The sequence below is a fragment of the Cavia porcellus genome, unplaced genomic scaffold (assembly GCF_034190915.1).
Source record: "Cavia porcellus strain 051 isolate PalLab524CR breed Dunkin Hartley unplaced genomic scaffold, mCavPor4.1 scaffold_21, whole genome shotgun sequence".
In the NCBI taxonomy this organism is placed as follows: domain Eukaryota; kingdom Metazoa; phylum Chordata; class Mammalia; order Rodentia; family Caviidae; genus Cavia; species Cavia porcellus.
The window spans coordinates 25,477,825-25,501,656 of NW_026947504.1; the positions used below are offsets into that span (position 1 = coordinate 25,477,825).

The 23,832-nt window shown below is 35.7% G+C and overlaps 1 protein-coding gene across 4 annotated transcripts in view; it reads left to right on the forward strand.

Annotated features, from left to right (window-relative positions):
* The window catches only part of Cep120 (centrosomal protein 120), a 66,854-nt gene that overhangs the window by 28,878 nt on the left and 14,144 nt on the right, over positions 1-23,832 (forward strand). For all 4 annotated transcript variants that reach the window (XM_063232437.1, XM_003477223.5, XM_063232438.1 and 1 more), the window contains 8 exons: positions 69-251; positions 3,115-3,211; positions 3,306-3,458; positions 3,970-4,059; positions 7,834-7,926; positions 8,885-9,046; positions 13,434-13,556; positions 23,565-23,663. In XM_063232437.1, the coding sequence (XP_063088507.1) occupies positions 69-251; positions 3,115-3,211; positions 3,306-3,458; positions 3,970-4,059; positions 7,834-7,926; positions 8,885-9,046; positions 13,434-13,556; positions 23,565-23,663 (1,000 nt within the window). The remainder of the gene's footprint in view (positions 1-68; positions 252-3,114; positions 3,212-3,305; positions 3,459-3,969; positions 4,060-7,833; positions 7,927-8,884; positions 9,047-13,433; positions 13,557-23,564; positions 23,664-23,832) is intronic.

The following is a 23,832-nucleotide window of genomic DNA, read 5'->3' on the forward strand; positions in this document are numbered from 1 at the left end:
AAACTTTAGGTGAGTAAAGCCTTTAGTTCAGAGTGATAGATATGAACACATATTTCTCTTTTTCTTAGGATGCCTTTGCTGGTTGAATTGTGGCACAAGGACAAAATGAGTAAAGATTTACTCCTAGGGATTGCAAGAATCCAACTTTCTAACATCTTCTCTTCAGAAAAAACTCGCTTTTTAGGCTCTAATGGTGAACAGTGTTGGCGTCAGACTTACAGTGAAAATGTGCCTGTTGTAGCAGCACAAGGGTAATGCATTTCCCAGAATTTGTTTGGACTTTGCCTTTTATCTATGTAATGATTCCTGTTAAAGAGCCACCACCTCACAACCTGATCCTACCATGTCCTCTTTTTGCTGATCTCTTTTCTTTGACCTCTGGGATCTATACTCCAGTTTACTTGTTAACTTGTTGGCACCCATTTTACTTCACAGAAGTAAAGAATCTTTGCTACTGTAATGTAATAATTCTTACTCAGAGTACTAAGTATTTTCTTTGTTTAGCTTAACAGTTTTAATGTCAATATCTGTTTTATGGTCTTGTTTAGATTTATAATGTAATCTAATATTATTTTGCATTTAGACAACGATACCTTTTCTCCTTGAAAAATATTTTAACTCCTGCCTCAACTCCAAAGTCTAAGAGTGTGGCAGATTTTAGCAGAAGCAGCTTTTAATTTCTACTGTATTTCTTCTGTAAATTATTGAGGGCTGGGGAAGTAGCTCCATGGTAAACTGTTTGATCTCAGTACCACCAGTGGTTTGGGGGAGTGGCTGATAGGGTGCAAGGCTTAGTTATAGTGTACCTGCTTAGCCCTGGTTTAGTGCCCAACTCCACAAATAATTTTTTTCCACAAGAAAGACTTGTAATTTTTATGTATTTTATCCAACATATCATTTAAAAATTAATAAAAATTCAAATCCAGTTTAATATTATATACCATTTTGTCTGTTTTTTAAAACCAAGACTGTAAAAGGAAATAAAGTTCAGCAAAAATCTTAGATCTAAATATTTTATTGGAATTTCTTTTCTTACTCTCCCCCATCTGTAGCCACCTCCAGAGACTGAAAGATTTTTTTAAAACTTTATTCATTTGGTAGATATAGGAGCAGTTGTCTTGGATAATCAAACATTTGAATAATGGAATCTTTTTTGTCTCCTCATACTGAAAATTTTCTTAAAATTGCCATTATTTTCTGTCTTTATAAATACATCATCAAAAGATTTAATCAGATAATTTCAATAGGATATTCAAATCAAATAGTAGAATATAATCAAATCATTTTCTTTTTTTTTTTTTTTTTTTGGTCTTTTTTTCTTTCTTTTTATCAGTACCAGGGAGCGAACTCACGACTGCCTGCTTGCAAGGCAGGCACTTATGCCGCTGAGCTAAACCCCCAGCCCCCTAATCAAATCATTAATATTTAAAGCTTTTTAAGTGCTGCCTGTTATGACTTTTACTTGTATTGCCCTGTTTTGAAGATAGTTTTAGCAAGTTTACGTGCATAAGTACCTCAGATATTCATGGGAGTTTTTCTTGGAGATACAAGTGTTTCATTTTACTTTATTCATTTCTTCCAAAAGATAGTAGGAGAAAAGCAGAAGGAAAAAAAGTAAAAGTTGGTGAATTAAGAGCTTGAGTTGTGTGAGCTCCATTTAGTAAAGTTTTGCTTCACTAAAATTGTTTGATTTAGAAAACTTGGTTTGTTTTGTTTTGTTTCTTGATTTGATTGATGAGAATTTATATTCCTCCAATGTTTTGTCTTGATTTTATTGTTGATGAATGCTACATGTGGTTCTATGATATGGAAAAGTCCTTGGTATGGTCAAAATAATATGTAGTTATAGGAATTATTCTTAGGTGCTACTTAAAGTAAAAATACACACACATACACACACAAAAGCCTCGTAACAACCTATATTACCAAAACTAAAAAACTGTTAAGTGTACTTCAATGCATAAACTTATTCCTATAATTTCATAGGCAGTGAACAACTATATTGGGAGGTTGTAAACCTGAGTGGTAGAGTGCTTGGCTAGCATGTGTGAGGCCCTGGGTTAGACCTCCCGCACTAAAGAAAACACGTGCACACACACTCACCCACATTTTTTAATTGTTTATGGGAAAAATGCTTCTGTTAGGAAAAAGACAAAACTGTCAGTATGCATGCTTGTATGTTTGTCTAAATGTAAATAAAATAGTGAGTAAGGAAACAAACTCAGTATTAGCAGTATTACATGTGGAAAGGAAGATTTTTAAATTTAATCTTTTTTTAGTCTTTTATTTTGAAAAGCAAAACAAAAAGAAATAATACAGAATTTCAAAACAATAAGAAATCAACACTAGTTAATATATTGCATATTGTTATCTTAGAAGTAGTTGTTCAGGTTACAGGATCTCAGCATAAAATATGATCAACCAACCAGACAATGACAGCACACATTGTTCTTTTTTGAACTAACAGAGATGAGTAGTATAGTTATCCATCTATCACGCACACATACACATATATATGGTTATATGTGCATACCTACATACATACAGTCTTTCCTTCTCTTCCATTTCTCCTGTCCCCATCCCATTAGTTCTGTCCTTTTGAGCACTTTTTTCCCTTTCATTATTACAGTATCTATAGTACATTTTGGATCTTATTACTCTTTCAATTTTTTTATTATTATTACTATTTACAGTAGGGTGACAATATGATATTTACAAATGTGAGTGATTGACTTCACTTATGAGTATGGTCTCAAGTTGGTTCCATTTACCTATAAAAGCCTCAAATTTATTCTTTTTTATAGCTGAATAATATCCCATTTTATGAAAATACCATACTTTTAAATTAAATTTCATCTTCTATGCCTTTTAGTTTTTAAAAGCTGAATAGCACCTTAGGTATTTTATAGTGAATATAGGTTATGCATTTATCAGAGTATTATGATCAAATGAAGTTCTTTACATGATAGGTCGTTGCCTCATAGAGCTGCTGTAACAGCAGCAAAGTGTCGGGTACAAACAGTATTGAGAGCTCAACACACAGCACAGGAAAAGTAAAAGGTAGATACTATAAAACTGTGTCCATGAACTTGAAGGTACTTATTTTATTTGTAGGTCAAATAACAGGATAGTAGATCTTTCTTACACAATGACTCTAGAAGATTATGGACTGGTAAAAACGCGTGAGATTTTTGTCTCTGATTCATCTCAGGTAAATGTAATCACATGCTATCCAGTTATTCTTTAAAAGGAGTGTATTGTATGTATGTGAGTGTGTCTTAAACGTGGCTTCATTCATATCTCAGGGTTTGTCTGCTGGACGGCAGAGGCCATCCTCTCTTCCTCCGGTGCCTTGTCCTTCAGAGATCCAAACAGAGCCCCGGGAAACACTGGAGTACAAGGCGGCACTCGAGCTAGAAATGTGGAAGGAAATGCAAGAAGACATTTTTGAAAATCAGGTTACTTTTTAAGTTTCAGTTTAAAAAATCTATTTTATGTTTTCTTAGTATATGTTTCCTTCTCCACACAGGAATTTTCTTTCCATATTTCTGTCTAGTTTTTTTGAATGATAGCAGTGCCCTACTGTTAAAGAAAAATAGAATAAAATACTTGAAATGTGACAGTTTGGCTGATGCCACTCAGAAGGATTTCTCTAAATTTTGTTCATTGTTATTGAACAAAATTTAGGATGAAGATGATTATTTTAATTTCAAGTTATCGTTCAGTATGCTGTGTTGGAACCCTGCACTATCAGTTTCCGAGCAACAGAATTAGATAATAGCATTCACCCTTAGCTTTCTGCTTCCCTGAATTACCCTTTCCTCCAGCAAACTCCATTTTTTTTAAAGACTAAAATAGAATGCCTGAAAATGTTAGTGATCAGTATTAGTTCCTTAACTGAAAACAAATGTTTTTGTTTGAAATATCTGGAGTGTTTTGGAGGTGACTTTATTTTTTTTGCTTTTGTAGCTAAAACAAAAAGAACTGGCTCACATGCAAGCTCTGGCAGAGGAATGGAAAAAAAGGGACAGAGAGAGAGAATCACTAGTAAAGAAAAAGGTAATAACTTGTAAAATCTAGGGAAGAAAGGGAACATATTAATGGTAAGATCTTTTTTCTCTATTGAAGAAAATGTTGAGAAGGCATAAACTAATTATAATGAATGTGGTGGCCATTATAATTGCCTCCATTATTGGAGGAGATAAAAGGATGGGTCAAGGCAGAAGGAAGACTTTTCACTGTAAGGTGAAATTAATTTTTTTTTGAGTTTTAAGATATGCAAATATATTACCAATTCAAACTATATTAATTTTTAAAAATGAAATATTCTAGAGAAAAGCATAACTCCTTATGAATTTTAACAGTATATGAAAATTGTAACCTGTAAGTTAGTTAAAAACCTCAAAAGTGTTTGAGATATTTTTAAGAATCAAATCATGAAATAAATTGCATCTTTAAAACTGATAATCTGAGACCTTCTAATCTCATCTTACAGAAAGCTAAAGTTCAGTGTTTTTCCACTTACAGAGTACTTATTATTGACTACCAGCAATGCTGGCTATAAAATTTCTAGCATACTATTTTAAAACTTCAGTTGGTTTCTATGAATTCCACCATTTTAGCTTGTATTGATGAACTCTTGTAACTCTGAAAACAGATCATGATGATTGCATGGCTATTTGAATTAGTCATTGAAAAAGTAGATTTGAATTTGCCATTAGCTTCTAACCTAATTACATTTTGAAGCTAAATACTTCATTTGTCCTTTAATATCCTATTTTGAAAGAATATCGTGAACTAGAATATGTTAACATGTATGACTGGTCTTTAAAAAAAGTCAAAAGAAATAAGTAGTTTTTTTTAGTATGATAAAATCCTTTAAACCAGAATTCTCTGAGACTCTTACTGTAGTATTTATATTCATTTTTGAACCCTGTTATTTTTAATTTTTTTCAACTAAAGCTTCTTGAAACATTGTATAACTTATTTGATACTTTGAAAGTTTACCTGGAAGAATAGATACCAACCTGTTTCCCCTTCTGCCTTCTGAATCAGCTAAGATGTTTACTCTGTCTTCCATGTGACTTCCTGTCAAAAATCCAAAAACAGCTATCAGGTACCCATAAAGAAAAGCGATTTAAAACAGTATTAAGAAGCGATTTAAAACAGTATTAAGAAGCGTTTCACAGATAAGGTGACATTTTCACTTGGTTGAAATTTAGTAGCTATCACTTGGTAAATACAAAGAGCATTCCAAAGAGAGAAAGCCCCTTTAACAAAAGAAGTCCGGAAAGTGTGAAATTAGTCTTCCATTAAAAGAATGTGGTTTGATGTGGAAGGAGACAAAGACAGGAAAGAAATACATACATATCTAGGATAGGACAGATTGGCAGGCAGGGACTGAATGGTTTGATACTTGGTTTAGGAGAGGCTTTCCAGACAGGGTTCCTGAGAGAACAAAGCCCTGCCCTAAGGCATCGTTGGTGGTGAGTTAAATTTCTCTTGTGCATCTCGACTGGTAGAATTATGTACCATTTTAGATGAGGTTTATGGTTCAGATGATGTACATTGTAGAAAAAGGTAGAGGTAGAGGTTCAAGAAACTTTTTAAATGATTTTTATATAAGAAATAAGGTAATCAGATTTCATTTTAGAACAGTCAAGTCATACTGATGAAAGAATAGTAGATGAAATAAACTAAAGTCAGAGAGACCAAAAAAAAAAAAAAAACAATATTTACAAATGAAAGTGAAGACTCTAAATTAGCTTTAGGGTTAGAGAAGATGGAGTGGCTTAAAGAGATCCTATAAAGGATGTTTATATCTGCAGTCCTCAAGGGGTCCATAGTACTGCCCAAAATCAACACTACTTTTTCTAGTCAGTTCATTCTCCAGAATAATTAATTCATAGTTTTCCTCTTATCAGACAGTCCTGTGTAATCTTCATCCAGTTTGATCTCTTTCTTCCTGAAACAGCTTCTTTTGGCTTTCTTGACCATTCTATTACAGTACAGAAGGTATCTCCTTTCTGACTTCATGCTAGATTTAACCACTAAATAATTGGCTTTATTGGCTTGCCTCAGGGCTCAGTCATTGGACTGCCCCTACTCTCTCAATACTTACTTCTCTGATGATCTAAGCCATTCCCTGGTATTATGTACATCAAAATTACATGTGTAATGTGCACAGACAGACACACACACTTTCGTATACTTCTGTCCCTGGCTGCTTTAGATTCTGCACTTAGCTTCTAAATTGCTTTCATGCACTGCCAATTGGAAGTCTAATAAGCATCTTAAATTTAGCATATCTAAAATCAAAGATTTTATCTCCACCCTCTGTAAATTTTCTCTTGTGATTCTCTATCTTAGTAAATGACATGTTTTGCTCAGTCGTTTAGGCTACAAACTAAGTAATCTTTGACTCTTCCATTTCACATCTAGTTCATTAGCAAATCCTCTTGGCTTCACATTTAGGAAGTATTCTGGAAATTAACCACTTTCAAGAACCTCCATCACTATTGCCATAGTTTTAAGTTAACAAGATCATTCCTAAGATTACTGTTTACTTTTGTAAAGGACATTTTTGCAATGCATGTTTATCTTAGAGGAAAAAATAGGAAGAGATGTAACAGTTGTCCTTAGTTTTACATGTGGGTGTATTTTCTATATCCTAGAGTAGAAATAAGGTTAAAGTGTTGGTTTCTAAGGAGCATTAAATGAGAGATCTATTGACAGTATGAAAGAAAAGATGAAGATGGAGGTCTGGACCTAGACGAAGGTAAAAGAAAAGAAAATTGGTTTAGAAAGTCCTTGTAATTAAGTTATCAGTGTAAATGGAAAAGTAGAAAACAAAGAGAGTCCTGCATTCTACATAGGCTGAGCAGGTAGGCTTGTTGTCTTGAATAGGACTCCTGTCTTTAAGAAAGATTGTAGGCCTAGAGAAATAAGAGTATAAGACTAGAGGTTCAAGTTACTTGAATATAATAAAACATCAGATCTGAAGTAATAGCTATTTTTTTGTTTTGTTGCTGAGACAAAATACTGACACTCAAAAGAGGAAAGGTTTATTGGGCTCACAGTTGTAGAGGTGTCAGTCCATAGTTGGCTGCTCCAAGGCAAGTTCGCACATGGCACAAGAGTATTTACAGAGGAGAGACCCTTCCAGGCAAGGAGAGTGCAGGAAAAGCGGCAGGCAGCAAGCAATGACAGCACCCCTCTTTCTGTTCCTTATGTCCCATCCAGGCTCGATGACCTTAGGGTTTAGGGTAAGTAACACTCACACCCAGGATGGGCCTTTCCATTATCCATACCCAGAACTGTGCCAGCCAATCAATGGGCTAATTTAGTAAGCACACATCTTTGACCCCAGCATCACACACTCGAGGTCCAGCCACCTCTGAAAAGCCCCACTGTGACCACATGAGGCTTTGAGGGGACATCTGGACACCAGCCATAGCTACCTAACTGGTGTAGCAGTTGGGTTAATTCTAAAATGAGAGAGTGTAAGGAAAGGAGAGATCAGAGAGACACTGGAGGATTTTAAAGATGTAGGTTTTTAACGTAGCACAAGATTTTGCTGTGATTCTGAGTGCCCATTAGGAGAATGGTTTTCCTTGAGGCACTAAAAATGCACTAAGAAATGTCCAAGCAGAAGCATGATAGTCTTCTTTGTAAAAGAACAGAAGAATTCTGCTTTAAATTGCAGAAAATTTGCAGTTACATGTAAATTTGACCCTTTCCCATTCTCAGACTTTGTTTCAGTGAAATGATATGTATTTTAAAATTGTGTGTGTTTTAATGAGAAAATAAAATACCTTTTTCACTATATTTTAGGTGGCAGAATATAGTATTCTGGAAGGAAAACTCCAGAAAACCCTAATCGACTTAGAGAAGCGAGAACAGCAGCTTGCCAGTGCAGAATCAGAGGTACCTCATCGACCTATCATAATATGATTTCACAGACTCTATACAGCTCATACCATTTACTTATTTTTGTTCCTTACTTTAATATAGCATATTCCATGGAATTATTTCTCAAAGATAGAGAAACCTGCTGTTTAGCTGGATAAAGCATGTTTCATATGTCAGGGGTAGGTGTGAAGGTGTTTGTTATTTGAAAAAATTAACTGTCATTTAGCCAACTTGACTGACTTCCATACTAGAAGTTGTTAACTTTTCTATTATTTTGAGGAAATAGTTGCACTGTGTAGAGAAAACACAGCTTAGTGCAGAGGCATGCAATCTTAATTTTTTTTTCAGAGAAAAGAGAATTTCTCTTTTTCTTGCCCATTAAAGATGAGATCACAAGAAAGTGTGATGCCTTATGTTAGTATTTTATACCCACTTAACATTTTAATGGATCTTAACTAAATGCTTCCCTGAAAACTTTCCCTAATTATTTTAAAATAACTAGAATTTTAAAAATTTACATGTTCCTTTCTCTAACCATAATGCCTCTTTCTTGATAGATCACCCTAAGCTTATCATTATTGTTTTTGAGATTTCTAAATGATTTAGGCATTTAAAATCTAAATATACCTGATAAGTGATTAGGCAAAGAATCAAAAGTCTCTGATAGAAGAAAATGAACTCAGGTACATTTGCTTTTATAATTAAAAGGACCTTATTTAAATGAGAAATTTAAATGATTAGGATGTTTTCAGCTGAATTCATATAAATTGTCCAGGAATTTGTATATTCTTATTAAGTGACAGTTGAAAACTCTGAAATCGATTACATAAACATTGATTATAATTACTGAAAAGAATGTGAAAATAAATGTATAAGTACTCTGAATATTTGACGAAGAATAATGATAAGAGACTGTTCAGCAGAATGGTGCTGCTAGTAACAGGCCAGATTCTTAAAGATGCTTTTTGTTAAGCTTCAAAGAGAGAAGAAAGAGTTGCAATCAGAGCGTGAACGGAGCCTAAAGGAGGTGCAGGACTCCATCCGTAGGGTCAAAGAAGATTGTGTTCACCAAGTAGAGCTGGAAAGATTAAAGATCAGGCAGCTGGAAGAAGATAAACGCCGACTTCAGCAGCAGGTTGTTATCTTCCTATTTTCACAGCTTATTTGCATTCTATGAAAAATGACTAAAAAGTGACAAAATTCACTGTGACTTGGATTATTAATCATATTTATTGCATTGAGATTTGAATTTACTTTTAAATTGGATCTTGTTTTTCTGAGTTAAAGCTAAAGCAGAATGGTAGAATGACTTTCTTCCCCTTATCACTATTTGCATGAATTATTTCAGGAGACTTAAGAAATTTTTTTCTGATAAATCTCCTTATAGCTCAGGTATATATTTGTGTAGCACTGGACCACATTCACCAAGAACCACATTGTGTGAGAGAATTGTTCATCCTCTTCTTGATTCCTTGCCTCAAAGTCGTCACTGACCCTGTCCCACTCTGCTTTCTTTTTCTTACTCCAGTTAACCAGTTGTTAAAGATGCCATCAATGGCTGAGTCCAGTTCAGTGATCGTTTTTTATTTCTCATCTTACTGAAACTTACCAACAATGTCTACAGTATTGTTTTTGTATATTATTGTCTCAACTTCTGTGCTGTCACTCACCTTGTTTTCTTCCATCTCTGTAACCACTCTCCACTTCCTCTTGCAGGCTTAAATTCCTCTATCTAGCCATTCAATACTGGCCTAACTGTAAGTTCAGAATTTACTTTCTGCTAAATAATCTTATCTATGTCCATAGCTTCAGAGACAATCTGTATATCTGGGACTTTCTCATTTATATTTTAGATCTTTGTTTTGCCACTAGTCCCGTATATAGGATTGTTTTTTTGAGATTTCTATTTGAATGTCTTAAAGACATTGTAAACCCAAGATGGTTTTCTCATCCATACCTAATCTTTCTGTAACTGTAATTTCAGTGATGGGCTCATCTATTCCCATGTTACAGGCAGAATGCTTTTGCAATTTGGAAACTATGACAACCTCCTTTTTAAAACCTTTCAGTGTGTCCTTACTCCCCACAAGCCTCTGTATAACTTGAACCGAACCTATCTCTCCAACTTTTTCTCCTGTTCTTTCTTACCTGCTATATACTCTCCTGTCACATTGGTCTTCTGTCAGGACCTCTAGTATCGCACGCTCACTTCTCTACACAATCTTCATGTGTGCTGTTTTTTCTGGGCCCTTTAAACTCTGTTAATTTTAGTTTTTAGCTAAAGTGTCATTTATCCCAAGAAATCCTTTCTGACCCCTGCTCACAAGTCTAGGTCAAGGCTTTACATATTCTATCATCTTGTACCAATGTTCTAATACCAAACGGGAAGCACTAAGTTTCCAAGATGTACAGACTAGTAAGTCCATGAGTGTATACATTTGTAATTTTCAGATTTCCTGTCACTGGGATAAAATACCACACTCAGCTTAAAGGGGGAGAGATCAATTTATTTTGTTTCCCAGTGTTAGTGAATTCAATTGATTCAGTTCATGGTTGGCAGTCTCCAAGGTGGAAACTGCATGATGAGAGGGCATAGCAGAGGAAAGCTGCTCACAACATGGCAGGCAGGAAGCAGAGAGAGCCAGGGCCAAGAACACATGCTCCAGGTCACACACCTGGTGACTGACCTCCAACCAGGTGCTGCCTCCAAAGAGCACTGATGAGCATAGCACTTCCAAGTACATATGATATTGGGTTGTGGAGGCATTATAGATCTAAAACATAGCTTTCTGCCTTTGCCCCTTAAGAGTCCATCTCTACAATGTCAAAGTCCATAACAGTCCAAATCCAGTCTCTAACTGAAGGGAAATTCTTTGCTCTGAGCCCCTATAAAAAGCAAAAGGAAAATTAAATGCTTCCAACACCCAGGGTAAATGTTCCCATTCTAAAAGGGAGAAAGGAAAGGGAAGACGGAAAAGAATCAGGCCAAAACCAGACCAAAACCAAGCAAACTAAACATTAAATCCTGTGGCTGTATGTCCTGAAACTGGAACAGATTTTGTGATACATGAGCTTTAAAGGGCTTGGTTGGCCCCACCCCTACGGCATTGCCAGTGGCAAGCCCCATGGCCTATCTCCTAGGCTGGCTCTGACCTCACTGCCTGTAGCTTTCCTTAACAAACAGTCTATGTTCCTGGCACATGCAGTCTCCTGGGTTCTTTGCTGTGCTTTTAGCTTCACTCTGACAGTTTCCTGTATTACTCAGTTGGGCGTACTGCTTAGCCTCCCAGACCCTCTTCTGAAATCTGGATGGAAGCCTCTGTGATGCCACAACTCTTACATTCTGCTGGCCTGAAAAACTATCGGCACGTGGATGGTGCCAAGGTCTGTCCGCAGGGGAGGAGTGGCCTGGCACTTGAGACCATTGCTGCAGTGACCTCTTGAGTGCCAGAAATCACTTTTGTAGCACCGAATGAGCTAGAATCCCTGGGTTTCTCTTCTCAGTGCAGTCTTTGGCTTTTGCACCTTTGAGGCTGTGATAGGTGGGGTCTTGCTGATTCCTGGGATGTCTGCAAGCCATCTTACCTATTGTTCCAATGCGAAGTATTTGGCTTATTTTTAATGCTAATCTTTGCAGCAACCATGTTCTCCATGGGCTCAACTTTGCAGGCACTTCCTTTCTGGTCAAGCTGCAAATTTATCAAATCATTCAACTCTTGGTTTTTTATTTTCACCTGATTTTCACTGTAGACCTGACTAAAAGTAACCAGCAGTACTCAAGCCACAACCCAAACATTGGGTTGCTTTAAAATTTTATCACAGATCAATTAATGTAGTATCCTTAATCTCTGTCTCCCACAGTCTCAGAATATAGTCAAAATGACAAATTTTTGCCAGACTGTACTGTCAGACTCTACTCCAACTTGTCAAAGGATTCCTCATTCCCAACTGAAACCTCTTAAGTCTTTACTGTTCATATTCCTATTAGCGTTCTGGTTTTCTGACCTCCAACCAGAATTGCCCATCAGTCTTGACTTACAGCATTCTAAATATCTGGCTTACATCTCCAACCTTATTAAACTTTTCCCACAAACCAAAAGCTTTTGGGCAGGTGCAGTCACAGCAACAACTTCACTTCTGGTACCAGTTTCTATATATTAGCCAGCTTTCACATCCCTGGGACAAAATACTTGATGTCCACAACTTAAAGGAGAAATTTATTTTGGCTCACAGTTTCAAAAGATGCAGTCTGTGGGAGAGCTGCTGCAAGGCAGAAACAATGTGGTGAAAGGAGCTACTGCTCCCATTGTGATCCAGGAAGCAGAGAGAAAGGAGGAGGAGCTGGGGATAAGAGTACACCCTTCTGGGTCATGTGACCCATTTCCAACCAGGCCCCATATTCAAATAGTACATTTAGCTACTAATTAGCATCTCCATAATACAATCACCTTCCGAACACATAAGACTTTGGAGGACATTTTTGATGAAAATCATAACGACTTTTTACTTTTTATATACAGAAAATCTTTTTGGGTTATTGTTCCAAGTTATGTATACTGTACATATAATTATTTACATCAGTAAAAGAAACAAATATTATCAGTGAGATAAAAATAAAGTATGTGTATCTGTATTCAAATAGAGAAAAGCTTAGGTATAATACTTGGAAAATTATGTAGTCTGTGAGCCAGTTAGCAAAGGAAAAAGAACCTATCATGCTTGGTAGCTGGCTGCTTTACAATCTAATTGTTACAGTAATTATTCTTGGTAATGTACCTGAAACTACCAAATATGATAGTAAGTTTATTATGCTTTTTGTTTAAAACAGAAAAGTGATTAGAGTGATTTCTATTCAACTTTCATGTTAAAAGAGTTGAACTTCAGTTGTGTGGAAACTTCACACACAGAGCATCTCACTAGATACTAGGTACCTGGTTAGAATTTTTTTTGTCAGTGATGTTTTTCAGTTCCATTTTGCCAATTTTCTAAGTATTTCAACTTCAGTTCTTAAATGTTAAGAAAAAAATTGATTTATCTAATGATGGACAGTCATATTAGTATATATTTTTGGAAAGAATGTCTAATGATTCTACTTGTTTTTAATTTTCAAAAACCTTCAGATTTAGAAAAAATATCTATGTAGGCCTTCTCTTTTTCTTAAGCCATTCAAAAGGAAATTACAGTGTTCAGGCAGGCCATCCCTTTTTTTAATTTATGAAGTATTGACTGCTTTCATTAGAACCTTACTTTAAACGAAAAAGTTTGAGTTCAGGTTTTGTTTCTGCTACTGATTAACTTACTGGCTCTTTGATCCTGTTTTTTTTTTTTTTGTTTATTTGTTTGTTTGTTTGTTTGGTCACCTACTAAAGTTACTGCAGTCATCATTTTCTTCATTATATTTTATTTTCTGAATTTCCTATATGAATATGCCTTAGAATAATATAAAATATACTGTTGAGTTCTAAAATGTTAAACTCTATATGAGATTTGTTTTTAAATGTCTAAATTTTTTTTTAATGTAGCTTAATGATGCTGAAAATAAGTATAAGACTTTGGAAAAAGAGTTCCAGCAGTTTAAGGATCAGCAAAGCAACAAACCGGAAATCCGTCTACAGTCTGAAATAAATCTTCTCACCTTAGAAAAGGTACAGCCAGTTTCTTGTCAATTTAACTAGTCCCATTAATAAATTTCTGAAGTCAGAATACAATATGTATCATACAATTTAATGTTTCACTGTAGTTGTTCTAAGAACATCTAAGAACTTGTCCAAGAATTCAAGGCACCAAACATCGTTAATACTTAAATTTGTTAGATGATGTCAGGAATAGCTTATAGCTAAGTAGAGCTTATAGTTAATTAGAGCAAATGTATGTAGAAATAAAAGAATTCTAAAAACTGGCAGGTAGGCTGAAGAGCCATTTTCAAACTGGGCAAAGAGTGGGAGAAACAAGGCGCAACCAGGGTTTTGTCACAGCAGCGTGGATGCCTTTAGTGCCTTGTCATTGGGTTTTGTATCCTCTGGTTCTAGGGTCACACCCCTCAACTGTCAGTTTTGTGGTAGCCACTGTGAATATTCTTTGCCCCCACTGCTCTCTAGATTTAATGTCATCGACAGGAGTGTTTGTTTGTGTCACATGCCTCTACTCTAAGCTTTTTACTCTAAGTTTTCAGTTTGGAAGAAGGGATGACTATCCTATTTTGTTTTCTGTGGTTGGAACTCAGGTCCTGCTTCTCATTTCTACTAGGATTCCCTCACAAACAATGTACAGGGGCTAGACATTAACAAATGTGCAGTGTGACAGACAACATAAATTTGACATTATATGTTGGGATTTGTAAGCAGAGAGAAACCAATGATGTAGAATTTGTGCTAGATTTAATAAACAAATTCAGTAGCATAGGTGAATACAAAATCAACACTCAAAAATCAAAAGCCTTCCTGCACATGAATAACAAACTCACTGAGAGAAGAATTTGAGAAACACCACCTCTTACAGTACCATCCAAAAATAAAAAATAACTAGGAACCAATCTAATGAAGGATGTAAAAGATCTTTACACTGAAAACTACAGTACTTTGATAAAAGAGATTGAAGAGAATATCAGAAAACTGAGATATCCCTTGCTGTTGGGTAGGAAAAACTAACATAGTGAAAATGGCCATACTTCCAAAACTTACACGGATTTAATGCAATTTCAATCAAAATTCCAATAGTGTACCTCACAGGATTAGAGAAAACATTCCTAAAATTCACTTGGAACCAGAGGAGACCTAGAAGAGCAAAAGAAATTCTAGACAACAAAGGCAAGAAAAATTGGATCAATATCTTTCACCATAAACTAAAGTAATTCAAAATGTTCAAAGATCTAAATATTAGAAACATTAAATCTGCTGGAAGGTAGAATAGCTAAAACTCTTGAAGACATTGTTGTAGGCAAAGACGATGAATAAAACCTCGATTGCACAGGAACTATCAACTGAGATCTCATCTTAATGAAAACCTTTTGCATAGCAGGAGAACCTACCAACAGAGTGAAGACACAACTCACAATGTGGGAAGAACTGTTTGCCAGCCATTCCTCAAAGGATTACTATGGAGAATGCATAGAGAAATTTAAAAAATCAGACCCGCCCCCAGATTTAAAGACCCAATCCAAAAATGGGCACCTGAGATTAATGCACTCTTCTTAGATGAGGAAATGTAAACAGCAAATAAAAATATGCAACAGTGTTCACCACTGGTCATTCAAGATTTGCAGATTAAAGCAACACTGAGATTCCACATCATCCCAGAAAGAATGGCTATTATTAAGAAATATACCAGTTACAAATGCTGGAGGGCCTGTAGGGAAAAAATGAACCCTACTCTACTGCTGGTGGGGGTGTAGACTGCTGCAGCCACTATGGAAATCAGTCTGGAGATGGTTCAGAAAATTAGGATCGGAGTTTCCATTTGACCTAGCTATTCCCCTATCTTCCCAAAAGAATTAAAAACATTGTACCACAGTGATATATGTACACCCCCCATTTGTAATAGCCAGATCTTGGAAATAACCCAGATGCCCATCAACAAAGGAATGGATAAAAATGACGTGGTCTTTTTATACAATAGATGCTACTCAGCCATAAAGAAAGATAAACTTGACACTTTTATAGGTAAATGGATGCAGCTTTATACTCAAATGTGAAATAAATCAGACACACCTGTAAGCATCATATTGACTCCCTAGTGTGAGAAGCCAAAAGAGCAAAAATAAGATCCAAAATGTGACATGAGAGGAAGTTCAAAAGGAAAGAGAAACTGGGATGGGGGAATGGAGAAAAGGGAAAATAAAAAGTATATATGAAATAGTAAGGAGTTATACTATTAATTCTCTTAGTTCAATTGAAAGGTTTGTGCTACTTTGTTTGGACAATTAAATGCCAATCTGTACTCTGAGTAACTAAATATAACAGAATGCAAAATATTGACCATTGCTGCCTTCCTATTACCTTGTTTTGAAATTTTTTTTTTTCTTTTTAAAATTAAAAAAAAGTTTGGCTAATGTGTTGAGAAGAGCAAAGAATTGTGATGAGACTAAGTCCAGATTCTTTGAGAGAGAAGGCCAGCTTTAGAGTGTGATAGATGCAGTTTAAAATACGGACCTTTATGGGCAGGGAGTTTAGATTTTAAGTCTAATAAGAATTGTACATCATGGTAGTTAGGTTCACCGTGGAGACAGTGACTTTGACTCAGAGTCTAGCTCTTGCCATTCACTGTCACCTTGGGCAGGTTCATTTACTTTACCATATTCATTTCCATGTCTTGGAAGTGGTGGTAATAAGATTGATAGAGGGATTAGGTGAGTTAATAGTAGTAAAATGCTTAGTACAGAGCCCAGATGTTGTTTATTTTTCTTAACCTTTTACTAACCTAAAATTTGAGGAAATAATGTGATACCATTAAAGCATTGTAAGTAGGAGAGCAACTTAATTTTTATATTTAAAAAAATTCAGTTAGTATGTAGAAAATGTAAGAGTACAAGCCCTAACTGCTAAAGGCCTATATAATCAATTGCTTGCTCGAAACACTTTCTTGAATGCCTTAGAACATTTCTCAAATTTTTTGTACTTTATGTATCTAACATCTTAATAAAAAGATAATCCGTTTACCTAATGATGGATATCAATAATTAAATATTATTGAGAACTCCAAAACACTTTGTATCTATTGATTATCACTGTATTAAAACCAGAATAATTTAAAATTATAAACCCAGTATATAACAATGTAAATGACACTTCTATTAAGAATAACCATTTTCTAAAACAACAGTAAAAACTCTGAGAGAATATTGTTTGACCTTTGTGTAGTCTCTTTAGTGTCTGGGTAATAGAAGACAGTGAATTCTAATATCTAGTTTTGGATTCAATCCACTGTAATATCACACATATAGCCTCTAGAAAACTCCACTGTACACACTTAAAGGAATGAAAGCAGTGAAAACAAACACTATTTTAGAATTGTAGAGAAAATAGCTTTGACTTCCTAGACCATTTACAATCAAAACTCTGGTCTTCTGGATATCTCAGAATGTCCAAAGCTAACCTGGGTCACCTCCCCTTAGAATTGTTATCCTCTAGTGCTACAGAGCTTAATAATTTTTCTGCAGCTTGTCAAATGCCAGGCTGTTTTGGGGGCTTCCTTTTCTGTATTCATGTGATTGCAAAGCTAACTGATTCTGTTTCTTACAAATTTAAGCAGTCTCTTCATTTATTTGTTGACCACTCTTATTTAGAAAAATAGTGAAGTTTTCACTAGAATAGCCAGTGAATTTGAATCTAGCTTGACTTTTCTCATCTCTCTTTTGATAAAACCAAGTATTAAAATACTTGTTTGTAATTATGAATTTTCTGACCCATCTACCAGAAATACTTGAAGTGCTCATATTGTGAATTCCCACAAGATACATTAAGTAGATGTCACAAAGTATTTCCGTTTTACGTGGAGGAAATTCAGAGACCAGATATTAAAATTATATCAGAAGCCTTATCTTAGTCATCTCTGAATACATACTGGATGACTAGTTAATAATCACCATAAAAATAAATTTTAAATGATTAAATTTCCCCCATGTCTTCTTTCATTGAAAGAGTTAAAAATCTTTAAACATGTTAAAAGTATGTTGGTCCAGCTTATTGAAAGAGAAATATATAATTGAACTACCTCTGTACTAGAACTAATAATGAATGCTTACTATTAAGTGCTTGGTTAAAACAAAGGCTTTCAGCTCTTAAAATTCTTTGTAAATCTTTTTAGAGCCAGAAGAGGGCAGAATCTTATTTCTTTAGATAGTAACAAAGAGCTAACAGCACAAAAAGACAAGTGAAAAGGTGTCTGAGCTACTCTGAAAGTTTCAGTTATTTATATCTGATTGAGAGCTTTGTTTTCCTTTCTGATTATCTATTTTAAGTGTAACAAAAACATTCCCATTTTTCAGTGAAAAGGTCTAAAAAAATAAGTGAACATTAAGATACAACTTATGAAATGTAATTCTCAATGTCTTATATAAGAAGTTAGTAGTAAATAATTTGTGATTTTCCTTTACCTAGGAATGTTCTTATATAATTTGAAAATTGAAACTTTAGGAAAAAAAGCATACAATGTAGTAGGGCATACAGAGGTTGAAAAGATAGAAAACTTACTAAAAGAATCCAGAAGTTTTTTTTTTTTTAATCAAGCTAAGTTATATAGAGTGGTTAAGAACAGTTTGCATCTGTTCTGGGGGGGCAAAACAGGAGGAAAGAGTAAAAGTGTAGTAGCCTTTTAAATACTGTAATTTGTTATGTAATTAGGAACATACCTCAGTAGCAAAACACTCTTGAGTAATTAGATACAAAGGAATATGATAGAAATCTTTACAATGAAGAGAAACCATTTGGTGTTTAGGATCTATTAGTTTGAGGTACCTCATGTATATAGGTAAATTTGAGCTGAGCCTTCAGATTTAGGCAAGCAGAAGAGAAAAAGAACTTGCAGGCTCAGGAAATAATTTGGGTGAGGAGGTTCTGGGAAAAGGGACACAAACCTGGCTGGAGTAGTGGGTTTCCTGTTGAGGAAAACTAAAAATGCAAGTTGAGTAGGGAGAAATTACATTTTGGGGTATACCTTCAGTCCTCTGCAGGAGTGGAGACTTGACATTGTAGTTGTAGATTGTTTAGTAGAGTGAATTGATCTCATAGGGGTTCGCAGGCTCTGAAGCTAGAGAGAAGAAATCTGCGTATTCTCAAGACCTGCTTATGAGCCCAAGAAGAGGGTTAAAGGAAGTGACTTAGAAATATAAATGAACAAATTTGACAGTATTACTTCAGTGGAGACATCTGCAGTTCCCTGTGACCAACTGGACTTGGGATGGGAAGTATGAGACAAAGATGCCAGTGAGTACTGATCTGTGCCTTGAGTCTTCCTGATTATAGATCCTGCACTGAGTTTTCTTTTCAGGAATAAGAAGTCATCTTACAGCAGTATATTACTTTAGTCATGGACCAAGGACACCTTAAATAAAAACACAAGTGCAGAGGTTCCCAGAAGTCTCAAATCTGTCTTTGAATCCTGAAATTGTATCAAAATTTTCATTTGGTGCATTTTTCCGGAAAGTGGGCCTATATATTATTTTTAAAATCATAGAGGCATTTGTATTCTTTAAGAAACATAATAAAGCCCTTTCCTCTGGACACCATCGCGGGCAGAAAGAACCAGGAGAACCTGCCTCTGCTCCGGGCACTGCTGCTGAAAAGCACTTTCCTCTGCATGCCTAGCATGGACAGAGAGAACCAGAAGACCCGCCTCTGCCTGCTGGGCACCACCACCAGAAGGTCCTTTCCTCTGCATGCCCAGTGTGGGCTGAAGGAGACAGATCCACCTCTACCCACTGTGTACTGCCACCAAAAGGCCACATCCTATTGGTGGCAGTGTGGGCAGAGAGAACCAGCAGATCCACCTGCACCTTCAAGGAGCTGCCACCAGAAGGCTCCTTCCTGCACGCAACTAGCAGGAGCAGCAGCACACAGCCAAGTAAGCCTTGTGTATCCATAGGCCACCATTTGAGGCCCTTGGTTCCCTCAGACAGCCATCATCCACTAGCAGGATCAGACAAACACACCCCTGTGTGTCTGCCATCCTCGTGGGAGTCCCAGTGTAGACACACAGGCTGAGAGAAGCATCCCCACCTCCATGCACCCCTGATCATTAGCAAAGTGTAGCTGCATAGCTCTGGAGAAGCCCGCTCCATACCCTCCTACCTCCCTGTAAATCTGGTATTAAAGGAACCCAGGTGTCTGTCCCATCCCCTTACACTGCTTAGGGGCAGCCAACTTGGGAAGTGCCTGGGACCCCACAACTAGGTGGTTGGAAGAAACTCAGGAAAATGTCAAGATGAAGGGGCAAAAGCAAACTCGGACCTGTAGCCTACACACAATAAGTCGCAGAGATATAGTCAAAGAAGAAAACGGAAGTCACACATCTGAAATCTCTTGAGAGGACAGCAACTGAAGTAAGGAAACAACTGCATGAGATTGTAAAAGCAGTCAAATCAGAAATAATGTCTCGGGTAAAAAGAAATCACAAACATACTGAAAGAATTGTTCAGCAGGTCTAAAGATAGAGACAATAAAGAGGAGCATAGGAGAATGATGGAAACCTTGAATGAATGTGGAAAGGAATTACAATGCATGGAACAGATTCAAAGAGAGATACAGGAAATTAAAAATTCAATTGAAAGCTGGCAAAACTGCTTGAAAGAGACTGAGGACAGACTTTCAAACCTTGAAGATAGGATTGCAGTTAGTTGATCATGAAAGGAAAGCTCTCAAAAATAACACAGAATCAGGAAATAACTCAATGGCTGCAAGATGAAGCAAAGAAGCATAATTTAAGAGTAATAAGTATTGGTAAAGAAGCAGAGGTCAACACAAATGAAATTAAAAGGATATTCACAGAAGTAATAGAAGAAAACTTTCCAAACATGGGAAGTGGATCTGGCATGCAGATAAGTGAGGCATATAGGACTGCCACTAGCCATAATCAAAGTAAATCTATACCCAGACATAATAATCAAGATCCCAGAAATTCAGCACAAAAACAGAATATTGAAAGGTGTTAGGGAAAAAAGACAGATCACCTATACAGAAAAACCAGTCAGAATCACAGTAGACTTCTCAACACAAACCATCAAGTCAAGAAGACTTTGGAGTGAAGTGCTTCACACCCTGAAAGAAAACAGCTTCCAATCCAGATTGATCTACCCAGCAAAATTACCTTTCAAAATTGGTGGAAAAATAAGATATTTCCATGATAAAGAACAACTGAAGAAATTCATGACTGCCAAACCAGCCCTAGAGAGAGATAAAGATGACTGTGGTTCCAGGAACAGCCGCAGAGGAGGATCACCAAACAAAACAGGCAGTTGAATGAAGGGGGAAAGTGGAGGGCTAATAGCAAGAGGATAGCAGGGCAGAGACAAACCAATGTATGCTGGTTGTAAACATTAATGTAGATAGGGAGAGTGGATCAGGAAACAAGATCATCGATATACTGTATACAAGAAACACATCAAACTGGAAAGGAAATTCATAGACTGAAAATCAAAGAGAAAACAATTGTTGCATGTGACAAAAGACCAAACACACACACACACACACACACACACACACAAAACGAGACTAACTTGCCCTTCAACCTCAGAATGGATAAGAAGGATATGGTATTTTCATGCAGTGGAAAGCTACCCAGCTATAAAGTAGAATGATCTCAAGGCTCCTGTGGGTAAATAGATGCAACTGGAGATCATGTTCATGCCCAAAACATGAACCCTAGCATAAGAAAAAGGAGTGAATGGGATCCAAAAGCAAAATATTTAATGTAAGAGTAAAGGGAGAAAACACCTGGGAGGGGAAAGTGGAAACTACTGTCAATTTCTTATTGTCTTATCTTGAATGCTTGCATTGTTTATATGGTTTTATTAGGTTTGGCTTTGTTCTGTCTTGTTAAATTTTATGCCTGTTGATGGTAGGGGCAGCTATTTTGAAAATAATGGGATATTTTATGGTAATCATGGTTTCCTATTGCTTTGAAGTCTTACAATGCTTTCATTCATTGTTTTGATGAGTTTCATTCTGTTTTGTTTGATTTTATTTTGTGTGATGGTATGAACAGCTATTTTAAAGAAAACAAGACATGATGGTAGCCAATGCTGATTTACTTTCATCTTGTTTTGAGGTCCTAACTTGCTTTTGTTCTGTTTTGATTGTTTCTATCCTGTTGTGGTTTATTTGATTTTATTAGGTGTGGTAGCATAGACATATTTTTTGAGGAAAATGAGCTATTATAGTAGCCATTATTCATTTCCTGTTTTTGGTTTTGAATAGTTTTATAGTATTTTGTTATGTTTGGTATTATTGTATGTGAAGGTATGGTCAACTATGTCAAAGAAAAGAGACATGGTAGTTACTGTTGATGACTGGTTGTCTTGTTGTGAAGTGCTGTGTTGCTTGCATTGTTCTGTTCTGACTTGCTTTATTCTGTTGCTTTTGTTTTATTCTCTTTAAAATAAAAATTTTTTTTAAAAAGAAACAATAAAAGTTCGCATCACTGAGGTTGTGAGAGGAATAAATTAGAAAATGAGATTTTAGTCTCAAATTTGCTATGTACAGGTTTATTAAAAATAAAATTACGTTTAGAAATTTACCTGTGATTTAAATTTGTGTGGCTAAGCATGCAGATAAACACAGTGTATGGCAACACAGATAGAACCTACCCAATTTTTTTCTGAGCAAGCTGCTTCTTTAGGCCTTCTCCTTGGATACTAGACCTTCTCTAAGACCCGTGGACATGATCTTTTTAAAACTGAATACTTCTGTTTCATCCACAGCTACAAATTTTTTTCTGTTCTTTGAGGTATGGCTTGTTGTTAAATTACCAAGTAATATATATAAATCTCTAGGGCATAAGTGGAAGAGATTATCTGCAATAATCTCAGCCATATTATTCAACTTAAGATGCTTGAGTCTAGTTGTGAAATGTCAACACAGCTAAATCCCAGCACTAGGGATTCGTAAAGCAGAAAAGATCTTGACTTGATGTAGTCATATATTACTAAGAGAATGTTCTGGTCTTTTGTGAAAGGAATTTGGCAATCTGCTTTTCCTTTCATTTTGTTTTCATAGGAGTTTTTTAAAGTTGAAATTTTTATAGTGTCTTCAATTTGTTTTCCTGTAGAATTTTAGGCATTATATATGTATGGGAAAAACTCAACTTGATATAAAAAAAATCCAGACAATTCAGAGTAACAATGTTTTACTGTAATTGAAGAAGATTATTACATTATCACTTAATAGGAAAGCTGTCTGTTGGCTCCGCGAGTATGTTTGGTGCTTGGTTTGAAACACTGAGTGCATTCCACAGCCCAGCCAAGTTGGCCTCAGTTCATGCACAGCAGATTGCCTGCTGCAAGGATAAATAACCGTATTTTTTAATTGAATCACTTTAGTGTTTTTCTTTATGTATTTGAAGAAAAATAGGGAAAAAAGTTACATGTGTGTTATTAAGCAACAGTATTTTTCTTACTCTTGGGTTTATTTTAACATTCTTCAAATATTTTGACTTTGTAGTCTCTTAAATTGCTTGCTGATAAAACATTTCACTGTTTCCAGGGTTCTATGGTTTTGCCAAAATATAGTTACAGAAGTGTCTCTACTAGATCTCTTCCTTGCAATACAAAATTCCACGTAATGATAGGCCTCAAAAAGGAAAATTTGGTTTCTATGATTTAAAGTGTCAGCTGAATTGGAATGTTAACAGCTAGAACTGCTTTTTGTAAAACATGTATTTTTCACTCAGTGTTTAAATACATTTACAGTAACTGTCTGGAGGTTCAGACTAATTCAGTTCTTTTTAGTATAGGCTGTGCGGCAATAAAAATAAGACTATATTTTAAACAAGAAAATGTTCATGTGCCATAATATTTATAGTAAGTTATATAACAGTTTTAGATGATGTCGTATGTTACGCTATATAAACTCTTTTCTTAAGCCAGACTCTTTGTATATATTATCTTTCAATGATTGTACACAGTGGTATAGTGTTTCACTTGATATGATCTTAATCACTGTTAGGTTGAACTTGAAAGAAAGTTGGAATCTGCAACTAAGTCTAAACTACATTACAAGCAGCAATGGGGCCGAGCCTTGAAGGAGCTTGCCAGACTTAAACAGGTACATAATTTATACATTATTCTTTTTATGTCTTTTTCCCTTGTTTCTTTATAAGTTTGGATGTTTGGCAGCATCTTTTATGTTCAGATGTCTGCATTTGAATCTTCAGTGCTTTTTAAAAAATGTGTTATATGCAAGATGCTTCTTTTTCACAATTAAAAACTCGAAC